The 22,791-nt window shown below is 37.0% G+C and overlaps 1 protein-coding gene across 1 annotated transcript in view; it reads right to left on the bottom strand.

Annotated features, from left to right (window-relative positions):
* LOC126441769 (uncharacterized) overlaps positions 1 to 22,791 on the bottom strand; it is a 220,455-nt gene that overhangs the window by 168,208 nt on the left and 29,456 nt on the right. The window contains exon 4 of the mRNA XM_050090689.1: positions 13,283 to 13,396. Within this exon, the coding sequence (XP_049946646.1) occupies positions 13,283 to 13,396 (114 nt within the window). The remainder of the gene's footprint in view (positions 1 to 13,282; positions 13,397 to 22,791) is intronic.

Genomic DNA, 22,791 nt, shown 5'->3' on the forward strand with positions numbered 1-22,791 from the left:
ATTTTCTACTTCCCAATGTGACAAGGGCTTGCATTTTTAAATGGACCTTTTTGGAGATGAAGTCAACCTGAAGAGAGAATAGCCGCCGCAGCCATGTTGTTGTACATCGTTGGGGAGAAAAGGTAAATACCACGCCGCGCACCCAAACTAACAGGAATTAACATTTATTCAATGCCACAATGTTCTTAACATGTACGCATCTATACCTGTGCGCATTTATGGACAAGTTTTGCTGCGGCTAAATGATAATTACTTCAGATCTGGAGAATTCACATCATCTCTCCCCCCAACCACTATAATTATAAAGAATTGTGATAAGTAATTCTTTTTTACACACAGTGATTTACATTCAACTACAGTAAAACACACACACACACACACACACACACACACACACAAAATATAAACTTACATTTTTTTTTAATTCTATGTAGTAGAAGCAGTTGTCAATCAAGTATAGCAATTTTGGTTTCTGCTTGAAGTTAATCTGGTTGTTACTACATTTTTTACTAATAATATTGTTCAGTTTTTACTAAAATGATAAACACTGTAACCAATTTTGATGATCGTATCGTTAGACGATCATTTTTTTGAGAAAAATTGTACTTAAAAAGTCTTCACAAAGCCGCATCAGCTGTTTTCACCTTCTGCCGTCACACAGGTTATAGCTGAGGAGCAACATACACAACATCGTCAGCTCATGTCTCGTGTAGACGATTAATGGAAAGAAATTACTAGCCGAAAAAATATGTACTCGCATCTCAAAGAAGAGTGAAGAAAAAAGTATAAGTGACAAACAAACGGAGATTAAGAAGTGCTTTAGACAAGTTACAAGCTGTGCCATCTGCCAAACAGTGTGGTTTAAACCGATTAGGTGAGAAACAAACAATCAAGTCATCAGCCAAACGAAAATTACGAAATGATTTAAACTGAAGAGGTCAGATGTGGATGAAACAAAACTTATACAAGCTCCAGAAGTTAACTCACCTACTGATTGCCACCAGAAAACAGAAGCCATACACAAGAAAGGTACTGAAAATTTTTAGGGTAAGTGCTGTATTAGAAATGCCATTGGATAAAGAATCAGAAACCATTTCCACTAAAGTTACTAAATACCCAGGGTTTGCTATACTACACCATAATGTTCAGTCACTCACAAATAAAATTTCCATGTTGGAAGCACTACTCCAGTATGCACTAAATGTAGATACAATTTGCATTACTGAACACTGGCTATGAAATGCCGAAGTAAAATTAACCTCAATCTCAGGATATAGATTAGCAAGTCATTTTAGCCGAGAGTTTTCCAAACAAGGTGGCTCTGCTATCTTTGTGAAAAAACAAATAAAGTTCTGTGATGTCAGTAAAAGTTATATTGACCCGATTGAAAAAGACTTTGAACTTTCCATTACTAAACTGACGGCACTTAATTTCATAGTTATTAACATATATAGAGAGTGCCAAGTGGAAACTTGCCAGTCTTCATGAATAAACTAGAGGTTCTGCTGAACAGGATCAATACACTAAATATGAAGATAGTGCTTTGTGGGGATTTCAATATTGATTTTTCCAAAGACAGCAGCACCAGAGATGCTTTGATAAATATGACCAACACATTCAATATGATTCCCACAATACACTGCCCAACAAAATTAACAGAATGCACAAATTCCATTATTGACCAAATATTCATATCTGACACAATTTCCAGTTTCACAAGCAGAGTACTGAGCATGGGTTATAGTGATCATGAGGCACAGCTGCTGTGTATAGAAATGCCAACAAGTAGTAGTAGTTCCAAAAAAGTAGTTCAAAAGAGAACCTTTCCTGAAGCTAACATTAAATCTTTCAATCTTTTACTGGCGAAGAAAAACTGGGAAAGCATCGCCACTCAGAACAATGTTGATAGCATGTACATGAGATTTCAGAGCATCTTTCTTCACTATTTTAATGTAGCATTTCCAAAAGTAGTAAAAACAGTAAAACCTAACAATAATAAGCAATGGGTAACTAAAGGCATAAAAATTTCCAGTGAGAGAAACAGATTTCTGCAGTACTGTAGTAAAAAGTATAGAGTAACCCAAGAATTCGCAGATTATTCAAAAGCCTACAAAAGAATCTATGGTAGAGCAGTCAAAGAGGCAAAAATTATGTGGAATGACAATTTGATAAGAAACTCATCTAACAAAATGAGATCCACGTGGAGAGTTATAAAGAAAGAAACTTGTAGTTCAGCTCCAAAGAAAAAGAATGTATCATTAACACTAGAAGACTCAAAAGTCACAGACCCAAATTTGATAGTGGAAAAATTCAGTGAATACTTCACTTCACTAGCTGAAGACCTCATTCAAGTACACTGTCAAGGACAAGTCCAAAGTTTCTCCAGCAAGTCAGTGATCTTGACTGCTTCTATGTATGTTTATGAAACAAACCCCAATGAAATTATAAGTAAAATTAAATCATTAAGCAATAAAATGTCAAGTGGTCTTGATGAAGTACCTGATTTCATATTAAAAACATGTGCTCACCACATAGAAAACCCCTTGGCAAAAATTTTCAACCTCTCTTTAAAAACTGGTGTATTTCCAGATGTTTTTAAAATAGCAAAAGTTACACCAATGCTAAAAAAAGGTTCTTCGGAAAAAAATATCAAACTACCGACCCCTGTCACAGTTAAGTTTCTACTTTAAAATTCTAGAAAAACTCTTCTATGACAGGCTTCTAAGTTTCATAAATAAATATGCACCACTTACAGTACAACAACACGGTTTTAGAAAGTCTAAATCTACACAGACACCAATTTTCGAATTCTTAGACTGCATTTTAATCCCTTGATCAACATAAATTAGCTGCAGGTATTTTTCTACATCTATCAAAAGCCTTTGATATCCTGGACCATAACATTCTGCTCGAAAAATTAGAAAGACAAGGAGTAAGAGGTGTAGCACATAGCTGGTTGTTTTCATACCTAAAAAACTGCAGGCAGAAAGTATCACTTCAGTATGAATTCGACAAAATTAATAAAATAAGAAACAACTCCTTTCTTTCTAGCGAATTAACAATAAAACTTGGTGTACTGCAGGGCTCAATCTTAGGTCCATTACTCTTCTTGATTTATGTGGATGGCTTAGTTGAATATACGAGTCCCACAAAAACCATCCTGTTTGCCGATGACACCAGCATATTGCTCACTGGATCCAATCCAGAAACTTTGCAGTCCACAGCAGAAAGTTCTATGGAAAGACTTTCTGAGTGGTTCAAAAAAAAAAAAAAAAAAAAAAAAAAAAAAAAAAAAAAAAAAAAAAAAAAAAAAAAAAAAAAACTCATTATAAATACTGAAAAAACTGTGTGTGTCGATTTTCATTTAATTCCTCCAACTAATCAAATGTCTATTCAAGCACAATTAAAAAATGATCCCCTAGAAAATGTAAGTGTCACAAAATTTTTGGGTCTATTGGTTCAGCAGGACTTAAAGTGGGGCACACATATAAATAACTTGTCTAGAAAACTATAATCTGTGTGCTATGGCCTAAGAATTTTAAAGGCTACAACAAGCAAAACAACAGTACTGCAGGCATACTATGCACAGTTCCACTCACTAGTCCAATATGGGATCGTTTTCTGGGGATACTCAATTCATAGTGTAAAGGTTTTTAGAATGCAACAAGGGCTCTAAGAATAATTTGTGGCCTTAAAAAGATGGACTCCTGTAAATCCCATTTTACTGAGCTTAGTGTTCTAAATGTTCCAAGTTTATTCATTTATGAAACTGTCTTGTTCACTAGGGACTACCTCCTGAAAACAAGCAAACTGCTACAGAACAAAAATGTACACAACTATGGTACCAGAGGGCAATCAAATATACATCAAAAATATCACAGAACAACCACCTATTAGAGGAGCATAATTAACATTGGTGTAATACTACATAATAAGATAACAGAGGAAATAAAAAATGCTACTCATCCAATATTTAAAGCTAAACTAAAGGCATTTCTAATAAAGCACTGTTTCTATTCTGCCAGAGAAATTCTGAATACGTAACAAAATTAATTGTAATAGGTACCTATTTTTAATTTGCCTACTATTTTGCTTATACTATGTATTATTGTAACTTATATTTGACCTGTCCAATATCAATTGTACAATTTGTGCTGTATGATAAAACTGGACCAATAAAAAATCAAATCAAATCAAATCAGATTTTAAAATTTGTTGTTCCCCTCACAGATTTGAACACATCATCAGTTTTACTTGCTATCTGAGGCAATGTAGGAAGGGTCTCACCCAGATGTAGTTGAATGTAGGTTGAAGCAGAATATTAGCTTAAAGGAAAAAACAGGTTGGGATTAAATTAGAATAGGAAAAGAAGAATCCTGCTTCTAGGTAGCAGTCATGGGAGGGGTGTAGGCCAGCGGCTTCAGGACGAATTAGGCGCAGGGTAACAGGTCACAAGTTTTGTGAAACCATGTGCTAGCCTTAGCCAGGTGACAGAAAACTTAGGTCAGTTATGCAGGAACTCTGAGAAGGAACATCAGGTTATTATAATTGGAGGAGCAGGAGACAGCCTGGCTATGAATCCAAGATAAATCATTAGGAGTGACCTGGATAAAACAGGAGCAGAAAATGGGCACACAAATGTGGGGTTTGTGGAGCTCTTTCTATGCCATGATCGGCTCTGGATAAACACTGCTATAAGGCACGACTGGACAGGATGCCCCAGACACCGGCAAAATCTCATGTAAGTGTTGTTCCAGTTGATGCTATTGGTAAGTGGGAATACACCTGCACCTAAATATGAAGGGGAAAGACAAGGTCGCTTCTCTATTAGTAGATACTGTAAGGAGGGCCACAGTTACACATGGGACGATCCCTGTGGTTAATGGGACCAGGCAAACAGGTTCTTTAGATTAAAGCCAAAGTCCAGACAGACAACAATCAAGAAAAATAGTACAAATGAAGCCATATGTACAGCAAATAGAGATAAAGCTATGGGTACTATCAACTTACTTCACCAAAATATCAGGGAAACAAAAAATAAAGTAGATGACCTATTAGTGTGTTTAGATGATCTCAAAAATAAGAATGTGATTGATATACTTTGTCTGTCTGAACACCATGTAACTGTGGGGATGGAAAGTGTCAGTACAAATGGGTATAATTCAGCATCTTACACTTGCAGATCTAGCATGGATAAAGGAGGAATTGCCATTTACACAAAACAAGGGTACAAATACAAAACTGTAGAAGTAAGCAAATTTTGTGTTGATCAGCACTCTGAAGTTTGTGCATATGAACTACAGCTAGCTAGTGAATGTTGATATTAGCAACAGTGCACAGGTCCCCATTAGGAGAATGGGAGCTATTCATAAAAAACGTTTGACTTCCTATTATGCTGTCCGTCATACAGATAGAAGAAGTTATTAATCTGTGGTGATTTCAATATAAACTTTCTAAGCAATTCTGATAGGAAAAGTGAACTAGAAGTGTTATTAATGACATGTAACTTAGAATCAATGATCAATTTCCCTACACATATAGCTCAAGACAGTACCACTCTAATAGATAATGTATTTGTAAAGCAAGAGGATGCAGAACTAACACATGCTTTCCCTGTGACAAATGGATTATCAGACCATGATGCACAATTGATTAACTTACAAAACCTAGCAGGGTGTACAGTTCAGAAACCATTAAGTAACAATGTAAGGTTGCTCAGCCCAGTACCTATAGAGCACTTCAAAGAAAGTTTAAGAAATGTTAATTGGGGAGATGTACCTATACAATGAGCCAAATGCTAATGATAAATGCAACATATATCTTGATAGGTTTATATCCCCTTCTGAACATTGTTGCCCAAAAAAATTACTAAATGTAACACCATTTTTCAAAGAAACCTTGGATTGCTAAAAGTATTAAAATGTCTTCAGAAAGTAAAAGAAAACTGTATGAGATAGCAAGAATTAGTAAAGACCCAGGAGTAATTTTACACTATAAAGTTATTGTAACATACTGAAAGAAGTTGTCAGAAAATAAAGATATACATATGTTAGAGATGAAATTAACAAGTCGGGCAATAAAATCAAATCAATATGGAATGTTGTTAGAAGGGAGATAGGAAAAGTAACCGCGGGGGTATTTAGTATTACTATTAAGGGGAATGAGACTATTTTAACCAACAGTACACAAGCAGTTAATGTATTTAACAACTACACAAGCAGCTAATGTATTTAACAACCATTTCTTAAGTGTAGGTAAAAAACTTGGTGAGAACAGTTCAAGAGAAAAAAACAAGCAGCACGTGGAAGAGTCAGTTTGGAGAAATCTTAAATTAATTTTCACCTAACAACCTCTTATGAAATAAGGAAAATCATTAAATCTTTGAAAAATAAATGTTCAGTTGGAGTAGATGACATCTCTAACAAGATATTAAAACAATGTGGAGAATTTACAACTGATGTTCTGAGTCACATATGTAATGCATCACTAACTCAAGGTATTTTCCCAGACAGTTTAAAATATGTCATTGTCATAGCCTCTCTAGGAAAAATGGGACACCACATATGTCAATAATTACCGGTCAGTATCCTTGCTTACAGCATTTTCAAAAATCACCAAGAATGTAATGTACTCAAGAGTGGTTAGCCATCTCAACAGTAATGGGATACTTAGTAAATCACAGTTCGGATTTCAAAAACGCTGTTCTACTGAGACAGCTATATACAATTTCACTGTCCATGTAATAGAGTCTTTAAATAGTAAAATATCGCCAATAGGAATTTTCTGTGACTTATCCTAAGCATCTGATTGTGTGAACCATGACATTATATTACAGAACTAGCAATTCTACGGTATAAATGGAACAGCATATGAATGGTTTAAGCCATATCTACAAAAGAGGAAACAAAAAAGTTTCTTTCTATGGTTTAGATGATTTAAGGAAGTTTGCCACTTCATGTAACTGGAGTGAAATTACGTTAGGTGTTCCACAGGGTTTGATCCCGGGTCTCCTTCTGTTCTTGATATAAATGAATGACCTTCCTAACTTCTGTGAAACAAGAAGCTAACCCGACACTATTTGCTGATTCTGCAAGCATCATTATTTATACAGTAAAAGAAACTCCAATAGAAAATGATACACATAATGAATTTGCAAAAGTTGTTCATCGCTTTTCTGCGAATGGGCTTGCTCTGAACTTAAAAAAAACACAGTACATCCAATTTTCTGCCACAAGGAATACAGTTCCTTCAATAAAAATAACACATCAACAGAAGTCAGTAGACAGTAGCATACTAAGTTTGTAGGTGGACGTATAGATGAGATTCTTAATTGGAAAAATTCATATTTTGGATCTCCTAAAGCGACTAGGTTCAGGAACTTTGCAATCAGAATAATTGCCAATTCTGAGGATATAGAAATTAGTAGGCTAACATACTTAGCACAATTTCACTCTCTGATGTCATACGGAATTATATTTTGGGGTAACTCAACACTTAGGCAAATGTATTCACTGTTCAGAAGAAAGAGGTTAGAATAATTTGTGGGACTCATAGTCGCACATCTAGGAATCTGTTTAAAAGGTTAGGAATTCTTACAACAGCCTCATAGTACATTTACTCACTAATGAAATTTGTTCTCAATGACATGGACCATTTTAAAAACAACAGTGACATTCATGATTATGATACTAGAAGGAAGAAAGACTTACACTCTCCTCTTCTTTACCTATATTTGGCACAGGAAGGGGTAAAATATGCTGCTGTAAAACTTTTTGATAAATTACCAGATGAAATAAAATGTTTGACAGACCATACATGAATTCTTGAATAGGAATAAATAAATTTATAGGTATAATATATGAGTTTTGTGCCATTTAATGATATGGGGTACATGATACAAATTTTAAGCATAAAAAAATTGATTCATGTATGCATTTATTATGCACTTGACACATTCCACATCATAATGGTTACTGTGAGAATGATCAATGGAACACATAACCAACAAATGAAACTGATTGTTGCCCACAGCAACAAGGCCTTGCAATGCAGACTTTGACTGCCCACTCTCTACTGCCTTTCTTACGTAAATCTTGTCCCCTCCACACTTCTCTACTGCTCCACTTCTCTGTGTGATAACACCTTCCTACATGGGCTATAGTTTTTGCAAAAATACTTAACAGCTATTTAAGAAGCATAAAAAAATCGAAAAATTGTGTAATTTAAGACAGAAATATAGTGAATACACATCTTTTATGAGTTTTTATTGTTTTTAAAAATTTAAGTGAAGGTACTCTATTTTGCAGAAACATACAGACAGAATAAAAACATTCTTGTATTCAGATTTGGGTCTGTTCGCTACTTAATAAATTCATGAATTTCATTTACAGTTTGGCACTGGAATAGACATTCCGGACATTTCTTTTGAAATCTGCCATTAACGTTAAGGACTTCTGAATCACAGAAATTATTCAATACTCGAGATGAGAGTGAACTCAAGCACAGTTTTATAAAAAATGTCAATAATCCACTCACTCTGCTATGGTCTGCTATAGGAGGAGATCAGTACAAGGAATCAGCTTCAGTTATATATTTGGCAGGATCTAATATAGCTTAAGGCATGCATGGCAGTTACAGTTGAAAAAGTAAATTTGTTTTCACATTGAAACAATAAGAGGAATTTATAACCCACTGCCTGCCATATTGCCATATAACAACAATGGAAATTTCTGGATGAACTGAAACATAAAATAAGGACTGTAGAGGACTGATGTATCACACATGTAAACACGCAACAGAAAACATTATTCACACTAGTTTTTGAGCTCGTTACCTTCCTCCAGCAAAAATGCACATATTCACACACACAACCACACAAACTCCCAAGCACACTCTCCCACAACTATAGAAAGGTTGACTAATGATGATTGAGAGCAGTTGCCTGCACAGCTGCAGGTGCTGAGGATGTAGAGAAGGACACACAAGGCAAGGAGGGATAGTGGGATTAATGTGGGGAAGATCTTTCGACAGATGACTCAGTGGCTGCACACCAAGGCAAAAGTAGTGCAGAAGATAGAGGGGAAAGGAAAGGGGGGACAGGGGTGAGAGAGAGGGGTGAAGGGGGAAGATGGGGAGGGGTGAGAGAGGGGAGGATATAGGAGGGGGAGGGAGTGAGAGAAGAGGGATAGGGGCAAGAGAGGGAGGGGGTGGGAGGGGAAGGGGGAGTGGGGAGGGGAAGGGGAGTGAGGAGGGAAGTGGAGAGGGTGCGGGTAAGAGGAGGGGAGGGGAGGAAGAGTGGCAGATGGGGGGAGGTAGACTGGGAGGAGAGGGGGAGGGAGAGGTGGGAGTGAGAGAAGGGGAGGGGAAGAGAGGGGGAGGGGAGAGAAGAGGGGGAGAGGGGAGGGGAGAGAAGAAGGGGAGGGAGGGAGGGGAGAGGGAAAAAGAGAGGGGGAGAGAGAGAGAGCCCACTTGACACGACACGAGGCAGGAGGAGGGAGCAGCAGGACATAATCTGGACAGGAAACGAATGCTGTAGACAGATGAGAGAAGGGAAAAGGTCAGGTGAGGCAGTGGTAGACAGTTAAATGGAGTTTTAGGCCAACGGGACTGTACAAGTGCAGGATATGGTGGAGAGACAATTCCCACCTGTGTAGTTATAAGAAACTAGTGCTGCCAGGGAGTATCCAAATGGCTCCCTTAGTGAAATAGTTGTGGGAGTCACCTGTGTTGTGGTGCACAAAATGTTCGCCAACTGGTTGGTCATATTTGCAGTTTGCCATAGTTTGGAGGTAACTATTCATGCGAGTAGATGGTTGATTACTTGTCATGCCCACATAGAACACTGGGTAGTAACTGCAGCATAGCTGACACAAAACATGGTTGCTTTTAAATGTGGCCCTGCCTTTTATTGGCTAGGAAATGCCAGTGAGTGGACTGTGATAGGAGATGGTTAGGTGTGTGGGACATATTTTGCACTGGAGTTAACCACAAGGGAATGACCCATGGGGTGCATTCGCAGTAGGTTTGGAATAGGGACGGATACGGATATTCTGTAAACTGCGTGGGCAGTAGAACACTGCACGATGTGAACAGGATACTGTCTGTCAATAAGGTTTTATCGAGCTAGTCCACAGACAGATCTGCTGTGTCATCTCCTGAAACACCAGTAAACCTGTTAACCAGCCACCGACCAGCACTCCGCTGATCTGCTAGTATCACCTTGGCCTTGAAAAGATCAACAAAAAGCTCAACCACACCCTTCACCAGGTTTTCAACTACCTCTCATTACACACTGAGATGAGGGACATTGTACCTTAAATCATACCCACATCAACCAAAGTAGTGGTTTGCCAAGCACCAGACCAACAGAATATTCTTGCCATACAGCTCCCAATCCTGCACCCCATGGGTCATTTCCTTCTGGTCAACACAGGAGCAAGACACTTCCATACACCAACCCACCATCCACCACCTCGTACTGCAGTCAAGTCATATGCATTGTAATGTTCTGATATAGGCTAGATGAAGTGTATGAGAACTTTAGGGGAGTTTCAGGTGAGACATAGTTTTCGAGCAGTCAGGAGCAAATGCCGAAAGACAAACATCCAGTGATAGCAGGTAGCTGCTTGGGTCAGCACCAAACACTGTCACAGGGAGCACCTAGAAGTGGCGTGGATTTTGGGACTCTTGGAGGATACTTGTAGGAGACTCAAACAATCGAAAAGTCAGGATGGAATGATGACAATATTATGAAAAGGATAATTGCTACTCACCATATAGCAATGATGCTGGGTCAAAGATGTGGACAACAAAACAACTTTGCGACAGTCTTTTTGTTGTGCCTATCTGACTCGGCATCTCCACTATATGGTGAGTAGCAACTATCCTTTCACAATATTATAGGAGACTCAAGGAATTCTAGAGTTTCATAACAATCAATTACTTGATTCCAACTTTACTACTACACTGAAGACCATTTATAAACATAGATGAGAGAGAACAGAAGAAGAATCACCCAGTGCTTCATTAAGTACAAACATTTGAGAGCAACATTAAAAGTGAGAAAACAGACTTAAATTGGACATTACCCAAGGTTGGTGTTGAGCAACACGTAATCCCAACACTCTGACTGAGAAATACTTGGAATACGAAAACCTGAGGCTTTAGAAAGTATTCTGACAGCACAATGTTTCTGCAGCCACCCCACTAACACTACTGGAATGTCACAGTCATTTGCCAGTCTAACATGGGGCTTTTCTCCTTCATGGTGCCTCCAACCAACTCCATTTTGCATCCTTCCCCTTCTTCTTCTCTGCTGGATGACTGCTTCTAGCATTCAGACTAACAAGCTGTACATTTGGTAGCAACAGCATCCAGCTGAAAGCTAAACATCACTGCCCTTCTTAGTACGGTAAGGAACAACAGTGTTTTACATCGCCATGCTTCACCCTGCAGACGCAGGCTTCTATCTCATGAGCAGAGGCCTCTACTTCAGCAGTTTTCTTCATTTTCCCTCTCAATCTAACTTCTGAGAAACTACTGATGCGGCTGTTCTTAGGTATAATGGTCATTCTTGCTGCATGTGCTAAGAAACTGTTTATGATTATCGCCTACTTACAACAACATGTAGATGGTTGTGGAGATACTAATTAGTTCTCTTTATCATGGCTTATACCCTGGGACAGCTGTCCAAGCATTTGCAGTTCGTAAGTTTCTTCCATTACTATTTCCCTAGAGTAACCTAAAAGCTACGATTTACGCTTGTACCTACAGTGTGTCTCTGGTTTCTTGCCTCGGAGCACTCTTGCTGACTCCCAACAGTCTCAAGCTTAACAGTGAATGATTCAATAAGTTGTTAATATATGACAGCATTTCCTTTCCAATGGCCAATGGCCTTGCCACACTGATAATACTGGTTCCCATCAGATGACTGAAGTTAAGTGCTGTCAGGCTTGGCTAGCACTTGGGATGTTGGTAAGCGGGATGCACTCAGCCGTTGAGACAACCACGTAAGGAGCTACTTCATTGAGAAGTAGTAGTTACGGTCACGAAAACTAACAATGGCCAGAACAGCAGTGGGCTGACCACATGCCCCTCCACAACCACATCCCGTGACACCTATAACCTGCTGTGGCAATCACTCGATACCATTTGGGCCCCCCAGGGCCCGTCCAGACAGAGAATTTCCTACCCAATAAAAGGCAAGGTCATGTGTAAAATCCGAAAAGTTATACATCAGCTATGCTGCAATTACTCTGCAGCATGCTATGTGGGCATGACAAGTAACCAATTGTCTACTTGCATGAGTGGCCATCGTCAAACTGTGGCAGTCTGCAAACTTGATCATCCAGTTCCCAAACATGCTGTGTACCACAGCACAAATGACTTCAACAGCTGCTTCAGTAACTGAGCAAATGGATTCCCCTACCAGAATAGTTTCTCCGAACTACATAGGTGGGACTTCCCTCTCCAACACATCCTGCACTCACGCAATTCCTGTGATCTAAACCTCCGTTAATCAGTTCCTCATTACCTTTTCCCTTCTCTCTTCTGTCCTCACCACTCCTTTTCACTCCAGATCATGTACTGTCTTCTCCCAGCACTCTCCCCCCACCCCCAGAGGTGGCATGCATTCTCTCTTTCCCCCCGCCTCCTTTCTACCCTTTTCCACCCTTCCTCCTTCCTTCCTGTCTCCCTCTTCATCTCTACCTTCCTCTCCCTTCCTCCCATCCCTTTCAACCCCACTTCCTTTCTCTATCTCTTACAAACTCTACCCTCTGAATTTCTTTTGTCTTGTTGTGCAGACACTGAGTCATCTGTCGAAAGACCTCCTTCACACTATCCTACTAACCCCTCAGTTCTAGTGCATTCTTCTCTCCTCCCTCCCCACCACCATCTGCACAGGCAACTGCTCTCAATAAGCGATAATCAACAGCCAGTCTCACTGCAGGAATGTAGTTGGGTGTCTGTGTGCCTAAATATGTGTACTTTTTCTAGAGAAAGTGTAAGAGCTCGAAAGCTAATATGAATACTGTTTTCTACTGCATGTTTCTATATGCCACACCTCACTCCACTGGTTTCTCTTATATTATACTGTTGTTTAGATCTAGCAAGTACATATTAAAAAGGGTTTGAGCCTATTCCTCGAGCCAATATGACATTTAAAGTTACATGCAGCAGTTTAAATAATAAAATTTGTATTAAATAAAACACTCATACTCAAATGTTTACAAGAAAGTAATCAGTTTATTTTAACTTCGAGTCTCTACTTTACATAACTTACCCCACCATCTATTATGTATAATCCTTTGTCTTTCTTCACAATATTGCAGTGAGACCTTGACACATACATTGATAGGCAATTGATTTCATTACATCGTGCCCTTCCAACTCTGTACTGTAAACAGAATTTCAAACTGTTATCATATCTGTGTTACATGATATGGAGTATGTGAACTTACACTACATCTTACTTGTTGAACATGTTATACTTGTTGGATAATAGATGAGAAGCAAATATGCCTAAAATGATTGGAGTTATAAATAAAGATGTTTTTGGTTAAAATGAAAGCATGTACTGGAGATGTTATGGTAATAAAACAGTGAGACCACATGACCTAGAGAGAGACGTAAACAAATAAGACTTGTTTCTTCTCTGTAACATCTGAGATTTATAACGAGGTGCACATTTATAAGGAACTATTATAACATCTATTATTTTTGCTTATATAAGGTTCCAACTGTTTGAAGAATAAATTATGACTTCTCAATTAGATATTTTAGCTGTTGTTCTTGTTGTTGTTGTTATCTTCATTCTGAAATATGTCACAATTTTGTACAATAATAGAGAAGCAGATGTGCCTAAACAGAATGGAGCTTTAAATGAGGATACATTTGCTGAAAATAAAACCATATTTACAGAACTTGCTAATAGTGATAAAAGGGCAGGATCATGTGACACACAGAGCTATGTAAACAAATACGAACTGTTTCTTCTCTGTAACATTGGGGATTTATATTGTTACAGCTATTATTTTTGCTCATGTATAAGGCTCCCAACTGTTTCAAGAAAATTCCAATTTGACAATTAGGAGCAGCTGCAAAAGTTACAAAGTGTAACATAAAACAAACAAGGTATCTGGCCTTGTAAGTAAGATATGGACATAATGTTGAAGGAAACCACGAGTTTACACAGCACACAACATTGTCTTCACTGATAATGATAAAATATTTTGATAAGCTAGATGTTAAAATAATTAAAATAAACAAATACGCCAGGATGTAAAGATCACGATAAAAAGAAAAAGCTTAGCATTGCGTGAAACTCTCTCTCTCTGTCTTGTAAATTCTTGATTGCCTTCATCATGGTGTCCATATTCTACCTACTAGGTCCAATGGCCTATTTGTTTTTTCTTATACTTCATAACTTTTGTTGCTGCTGATTGTGAAGTTAGGATTATTTTTTGAAACAATTGGAGCCTTAAGTGAGCAAAAATAATGAGTGCAATAATGGTTCCCTATAAACATCCCCCATGTTATAAGTCCCCGATGTCAATGAGAAGAAACAGTTCTTATTTCTTTACAAATCTCTCGGAGTCACAAGGTCTCACTCTTTTATCCCTACAGCATGTCCTGCAAACACATTCTCATTTTTAGCAAAAACACCCTAATTTAGAATTCCAACCTGTATACATTTGTATGTGTGGCAATGAACATCAGACAAAACAGAGATGAGCTAAGCACACTGAAAAACATTAAAGCATCAGCTTTGAAAGACTGAGAAATCAATCAGGCAAAATACAATTTTAAAAAGAGATCCACAGCAGCTGCATCAACCATAAAAAAAAAGAAAAATATAAAGAAAGAAAGAAAGAAAAATAAAGAAAGAAAGAAAGAAAGAAAAATAAATAAAGAAAGAAAAGATGTGATCTCCGTTTATCACTATTCCCTTGTCTGTTGTCTGAAAACAGAATGCACCCAGTAAAATGTAATGCACTAACTGTAAAGGGAGAACAAGGCTTGTATACAGTAAGCAGATTAAAGTGGATATAGGTTGCAGTGGTAATGCAAAGATGAAGAGGCTTGCACAAGGTGGTCCATGTGGAGAGCTACATCAAGCCAGTCTGAAGATACCATCATCTTCATCAAATCATCATCATTGTCAACAACAATTAAAACATAAAGAGACAGACCAAGGCTACTGTATTTTCTCTGTCTGAGTGTGCAGATGATATTACATCATGGCAGCAGTATATCTACATGCACACCATAAGCTGGGTGTTCCCAAGTTAGATGACAACCAGCATCCATGTGAAAGTGGAAGTGTCTTTTTCATGACAAGTTATGCAGATTATCATCATCTTGCCTTTCGCTGCTGTGGGTGTGTATACATGCCCTGCTACATTGCTGCTCAGGTGAATAAAGAGCTAGTTGTGTTTCACAGGAATGATGTTTTCTGAACTGTGTGTGAATAGGCATAGTGTTGTGGAAAACGGTGGACAGCATACTGCACATGTTTTGCGCCAGTCACATGGAAATTAATAATACGATTTGATTTTTATTGATGCTTTTTACGTGCTTTTTTGCTTCTGGACAATTAAAAACCAATGTGATTGATCCTTTTTATGCGGTTTTTGGCTTCAGGACAGTTAAAAAAACGATGTGACTGATACTTTTTATGTGGTTTTATGCCTCAGAACAATTAAAAACCAATGTGAGTGATGCTTTTTATGCGGTTTTGACCTCAGGACATTAAAAATCGATTTTTCCCATCTTATGTGATATGACCTTGCCATGGTGGATGGGCTTACTTAACTAACAGTATCAAAACTGTACACCCATGCACACTGAGTAGTACAGTTTGTTTAAAGTCAAACATACACCTTAGGTATCGTTGTATGATTCATCCTTCATTTTTAGTCGATCACTATTAAATCATGATGCTTACAGCGCCCTCTTTTGCTACATTTTGTAACTATTTGTTTTTCTTCTGCCATACGTTTTCCCCCTTCTCCGATAATATTCCATATCAATTTGAAGTTATTCTGACCAGTGGTGTTATTTCTATAGTGGTTTGAAAGTTGAACTTTAATTATAATGTTTCTGTATTTTTAATTATTTCTAGTTCATATTCCACATCATGGTCTCTATCCCATCTCCTTGGATTATCATTAACATAAAATTAGGTAGAAGCAGAAAGTGTGAAAAAGCTATCTATGATGTTAATGTTACTTAACACAAATTTAATCTTTCATTTTGTTGTCACAATGCTACAAAGGCCAGTTCCCCTGCCCTTGGTAATCAGAAGTCCATACCTGGCTCTAAAGCTGGGTTTCTACTGGCATGAATTTCTTACAAGTAGATCCCCTGCTACCACTCCCATAATTCAACATACGTGTGGAAACATGCAATTTGCATGTTGTTATACCAACTTACACCTAACTTTTGAAAGTTAAGTGGCGTTCTACCTCCTCCACCATCATCTACAAGTTTCAGCAACTATGATTAGTGGATCTGCTCTCATTCTACTCTGATTCATTCAACAGCACAGATCTAGAATCGTTTGTTTATTTACGTGAAAAGTTAGCGTCATACCAAAATAATGTGCTTGCTCTTCAACTAAGTAAATGAATACCTTCTAAAGTGACAAAATATTCTTAAACTATGTGACAGGGACATCTTTTTAACATTCAACAACTCTTTATAATCATTTATTTGTATCAGAGTAACATATCATCTTTCAAAGCGACGAAATGATTAAACAGTATCGTTACTGGCAGAATGGACTTGTCGAAGTTCATATTACAGCAGAACACTCAATACTGTAAAGGTATTTTTTATTTCAGTATAGTGATAATAAGGTCTTGCTTTAGTCATTGAGTGTAAGTATTATGGTGAAATAGAAGTTTATTTTTAACTTTAGAGAATTAAAACTACTCTTGTCCATCATTAAAATCCTATGCAAATATGACAGTGTTCATATTGGCGCTGTTACTGAGTGATTACTTTTCTCCACAGCTTTATAAATTCTGATTACAAAATAAGTGCTGCACCAGTGAAACAAACATATACAAATATTGCAGTGACATCAGTTTGCCAGATGTTTCAGTGTTACTTCTAATTTAATGTGAGGTGGCATGACAGCTTGCATACGTGTACTAGATCTTGCTACAGAGCCACAAATATAGCTCAAAAAAGATTTCAAAATTGATGTTACTCATTCAAAAATGATTTTAAAATGAATGCTGTCTCAAGCAGATAACTTCCTCATTAGCATACTGGATGTTCCCAAGTGATTGCTACAAGATGTTCACTTCCATACCCAACTTTAATAAAAAAATATGACCTTTTAAGTCGAAAAAACTTTTTGAGTATCCCATTCATCAAAAAACAAAGTTCATTGTATATTTTATTTTTAGTTTCAGAAATGTTGATGTGCGAAATCAGATGATTGTTTTTATACACACTGTTTATAATTCACTAGGTCTCAGTGTGGTTTCAGGCCCCAATGGTTCATATTCAAAGATGTGAAAATGTTATTTCTTTCGTGCAAGCTTCTTTTGAATCAAAAACATCTACTGAATGCACTCTAGCTGATCTGAGTAATGTATTTGATTTAGTAAACTGGAGATACCAAGGCATTATGGCATCCACGACTTGGAACCTTTGCCTAAGGATCAATTCTTCAGTCACTGTCATTTGCAATGTTTGTTAATGATCTTCAGAGTAATTTGTCATGTATATCTGTACATGATGCAGATGACACAATGACTGCAAATTCTGGAAAAGATGTGAACAAACTGAAACTACAAAACGGTGAGTCCTTCAAGTTATCAAATACTTGGTTTAATGCCAATGAATATCTGGAAAACTACTTGGCATGTATATGGATGCAGATTTTATCTGTTGCGTAAACTACATAAATGTCTTTCTGAAAAACTGTACCTTTGTTCATATTGTGCATTCTTTCACTTTTATATAAGATTTGGTTTTGTTGGGTGGGGTGATTCTCCTGGAGAAAAAAAAATGTAGCAGAAGTAGAGCATTAGCTGTTTCCATAACTGAAACATCTTGTGGGCCTTATTCCAAACAGTAAATTGTATTAATAGTTACATGTCTCTTCATACACAGTTGTCCCTTGCTTTAAAAGAAAACCACCACCAGTATAGCCTAAGGCAGCTTGTGCACAAACATAATACTTATCAAATATTAAAAACAGATACATAAACAACTAGAGAAAACGCAGTGTAGTTACAAGTGTCTAGTTACAAGACGTTTTAGTATATTACCTTCATAGGTACCACAGGTCTCACTAAAGTGGCTGAAAGAGAAGGTCTATCTTAAACTAGAAGAATATGAGAATTGTGTAGAGGTTGATCTTAATTAATAATTAATTAACAAAGTTTACAGCTTCCATCACCTGAGGAGGTGCAGTGGGGAATTAGTCCACATTAAAGAAGAATTACATGATTGTCAGAACACTCAATAAAGAAGTAGATCAGAAATTGAAATAATGGCCATAATCTAAACATACTGTCTCACAAAAGGGAAAACACTTCATCCTGACAACTCATTGAAGAGCACAGACTACTTCTGTGCTGTAAATCTGAATAAGAAAAATAAACAGAAACCCAGGAAAAAATAACGATTATGAAGGGGGTTTCATCGAAAAATATTGTTGTTGTTGTTCTTAACTATGTGACCAATAGTTGAGATTACAGTAGCACACGAGCCATTACCAGCAATTCAATAAAGAAACTTTGGAATACCTGCTTGGTTGATGAGTAATTATTAAAGCCATCAACTCTGCTGTTGAAGAATGAGTGGGAAGATCGTCAATCACAATTTCTAAGGATTAAAACTGTTTCATTGGTTCCACAACTATGTCATAGAATTGAGAAGCAATGGAGTCCACCTGGCACAGTGATCCAGCTCGCCATCAGTGTCCGCTACACACCATGCTGCACAGCAACTGTGGTGAGCTGTACTTAATTCATACTACTTTTTTGTGACAGTAGTACCTACTGTGAAATAATTTAAAAGTGTCTACATCCAAAAACAGAGACGTTGAACGAAATATATATACACCAGCTTGACAGTTCATGGGGTCGCAGGTAAATATTCAAATGGTCATTTCTTTTGTTATGTAGTTATGAATAAGCACTTAAATTTTGTGTGCATGCTTTACACCTTCCTTTGATATTTACAAGAGCCTGGAAACTACTTTTGCAGTCTGGCAGAAAGTAGTGGAGAACATACTGAGCATAATTTCCAGTCTGCAAGTCCAGATTCCTCTTTATGCTCACTGAAAGAAAATATGCCTCTTTGCTGTTTACTCAGCAGGATCAGGAACTACGGCTATTAGTAAAACTTTTGAGTTTTAACTGATTGCTATATTCTGTAAAAGTTCACATGTACAAAATATAATAATATCCCTGATAATAATAATAATAATGGTAACGACACTGCTAGCCAACTAGAAAATGATTTAAATCCAAATAGAGGTGTTTTGCAGGATATGCTTCCTGCAACCACCCTAGAAGGAAAACAAAGACAGAGGATGAGATGGTCAGATGAAGTTAATCGACACCTCATGTTCTGTTATTACCAAGCAACAAACCTAGGAACCAACACAACTGGATACAGATCACAAGTATACACAACATTTATTACCGGATACCCAGAATTAAAATTTTTAACAGAACAACGACTAGCTGATCAGATCCGTGTAATAATAAAAAATAACAGGATACCCCAGTCAGAATTAGAAAACATCAAACAACAAGTACAACAAATACTGGAACAAAATAATGTGCAATCAGAAGAAGAAGAAAATACAGTAATGGACTCAAACATCCCAGAGCAAACAAACAAAGAACAACACGCACCAATTAAAAAATCAGAGGAAAACGAAATCTTAAGACAGCCACCAGAACAAGCACAAATAGAACACGAAGTGACACAGATGTTAGATATAGAAGAAAAATTTCAGCTAACATATATAGAATACAAAGACACAAATACAGACATTAGACCATTCTTGCATAGATCACCAAATAACCCACAAGTCGAAACAACAATAAAAACTATCAACACAATCATACACAACAAAATAAATGAAAACATAACTATGGAAGAGTTACAACTACTGGTTTATATAGGAGCACTCACTACACTAAATATACACACTAGGCAGAGATCAGAACCAACCAACACACAGAAGAAACCCACAAAACCAGCATGGCAACACAGGCTACAGATCAAAATAGAAAAACTGAGAAAAGACATCGGACAGCTAACACAATTTATAAGAAATGAAATCTCGGAAAAAAAAACGAAAAAGGTTAGGTAAAATCTCACAACAAGAAGCGACAGAGCAATTAGACGAAAAGAAGCAGAAATTACAAGCATTAGCCAAACGACTCAGAAGATACAAAAAAAGTGAAAATAGAAGGAAACAAAACCAAACATTCAACACAAACCAAAAGAAATGTTACCAGACAATAGATAACACACACATTAAAATAAACAATCCACCAAACATAACAGACATGGAACACTTCTGGAGCAACATATGGTCAAACCTGGTACAACATAACAGGCATGCACGGTGGATACAAGCAGAAACAGACACATACAAGATGATACCACAAATGCCTGAAGTGATAATTTTGCAACATGAAGTCACCCAAGCAATTAATTCTACTCACAATTGGAAAGCCCCTGGAAAAGATAAAATAGCAAATTTCTGGCTAAAGAAGTTCACCTCAACACATTCACATCTAACTAAATTATTTAACAGTTACATTGCAGACCCATACACATTCCCTGATACACTTACACACGGAATAACATATCTGAAACCTAAAGATCAAGCAGACACAGCGAACCCAGCTAAATATCGCCCCATAACATGCCTACCAACAATATACAAAATATTAACTTCAGTCATTAAACAGAAATTAATGACACATACAACACAGAACAAAATTATTAATGAACAAAAAGGCTGTTGCAAAGGAGCACGAGGATGTAAAGAGCAACTGATAATAGATGCAGAGGTGACATATCAAGCTAAAACTAAACAAAGGTCGCTACACTACGCATACATTGATTACCAAAAAGCTTTTGATAGTGTACCCCATTCATGGTTACTACAAATATTGGAAATATACAAAGTAGATCCTAAATTGATACAGTTCCTAAACATGGTAATGAAATATTGGAAAACCACACTTAATATCCAAACAAATTCAAATAATATCACATCACAGCCAATACAGATTAAGCGTGGAATATACCAAGGAGACTCATTAAGTCCTTTCTGGTTCTGCCTTGCTCTAAACCCACTATCCAACATGCTAAATAATACAAATTATGGATACAATATTACTGGAACATACCCACACAAAATCACACATTTGCTATACATGGATGATCTAAAACTACTGGCAGCAACAAATCAACAACTCAACCAATTACTAAAGATAACAGAAGGATTCAGCAATGATATAAGTATGACTTTTGGAACAGACAAATGTAAGAAAAATAGCATAGTCAAGGGAAAACACACTAAACAAGAAGATTACATATTGGATAACCACAGCGACTGCATAGAAGCGATGGAAAAAACGGATGCCTATAAATATCTAGGATACAGACAAAAAATAGGAATAGATAATACAAATATTAAAGAAGAACTAAAAGAAAAATATAGACAAAGACTAACAAAAATACTGAAAACAGAATTGACAGCAAGAAACAAGACAAAAGCTATAAATACTTATGCCATACCAATATTGACCTACTCATTTGGAGTAGTGAAATGGAGTAACACAGGCCTAGAAGCACTCAATACACTTACACGATCACAATGCCACAAATATAGAATACATCACATACATTCAGCAACAGAAAGATTCACATTAAGCAGAAAGGAAGGAGGAAGGGGATTTATCGACATAAAAAACCTACATTATGGACAGGTAGACAATTTAAGAAATTTCTTCCTAGAACGAGCAGAAACTAGCAAAATACACAAGGCAATCACTCATATAAATACATCGGCTACACCACTGCAATTTCATAACCACTTCTACAACCCTTTAGATCACATAACATCAACAGATACGAAGAAAGTAAATTGGAAAAAGAAAACACATCATGGCAAGCACCCGTATCATCTAACACAGCCACACATCGATCAAGACGCATCCAACACATAGCTAAGAAAAGGCAATATATACAGTGAGACAGAAGGATTCATGATTGCAATACAGGATCAAACAATAAACACCAGGTATTACAGCAAGCATATTATTAAAGATCCCAATACCACAACGGATAAATGCAGACTTTGTAAACAACAAATAGAAACAGTAGATCACATCACAAGCGGATGTACAATACTAGCAAATAAAGAATACCCCAGAAGACATGACAATGTCGCAAAAATAATACATCAACAGCTTGCATTACAACATAAACTTTTAAAACAACACGTTCCTACATACAAGTATACACCACAAAATGTACTGGAGAATGATGAATACAAATTCTACTGGAACAGAACCATTATAACAGATAAAACAACGTCACATAACAAACCTGACATCATACTCACCAATAAAAAGAAGAAATTAACACAACTAATCGAAATATCCATACCCAATACAACAAATATACAAAAGAAAACAGGAGAAAAAATTGAAAAATACATCCAACTGGCTGAGGAAGTCAAAGACATGTGGCATCAGGATAAAGTTGACATCATACCAATTATACTATCAACTA

The sequence above is a fragment of the Schistocerca serialis genome, unplaced genomic scaffold (assembly GCF_023864345.2).
Source record: "Schistocerca serialis cubense isolate TAMUIC-IGC-003099 unplaced genomic scaffold, iqSchSeri2.2 HiC_scaffold_1370, whole genome shotgun sequence".
Lineage (NCBI taxonomy): Eukaryota > Metazoa > Arthropoda > Insecta > Orthoptera > Acrididae > Schistocerca > Schistocerca serialis.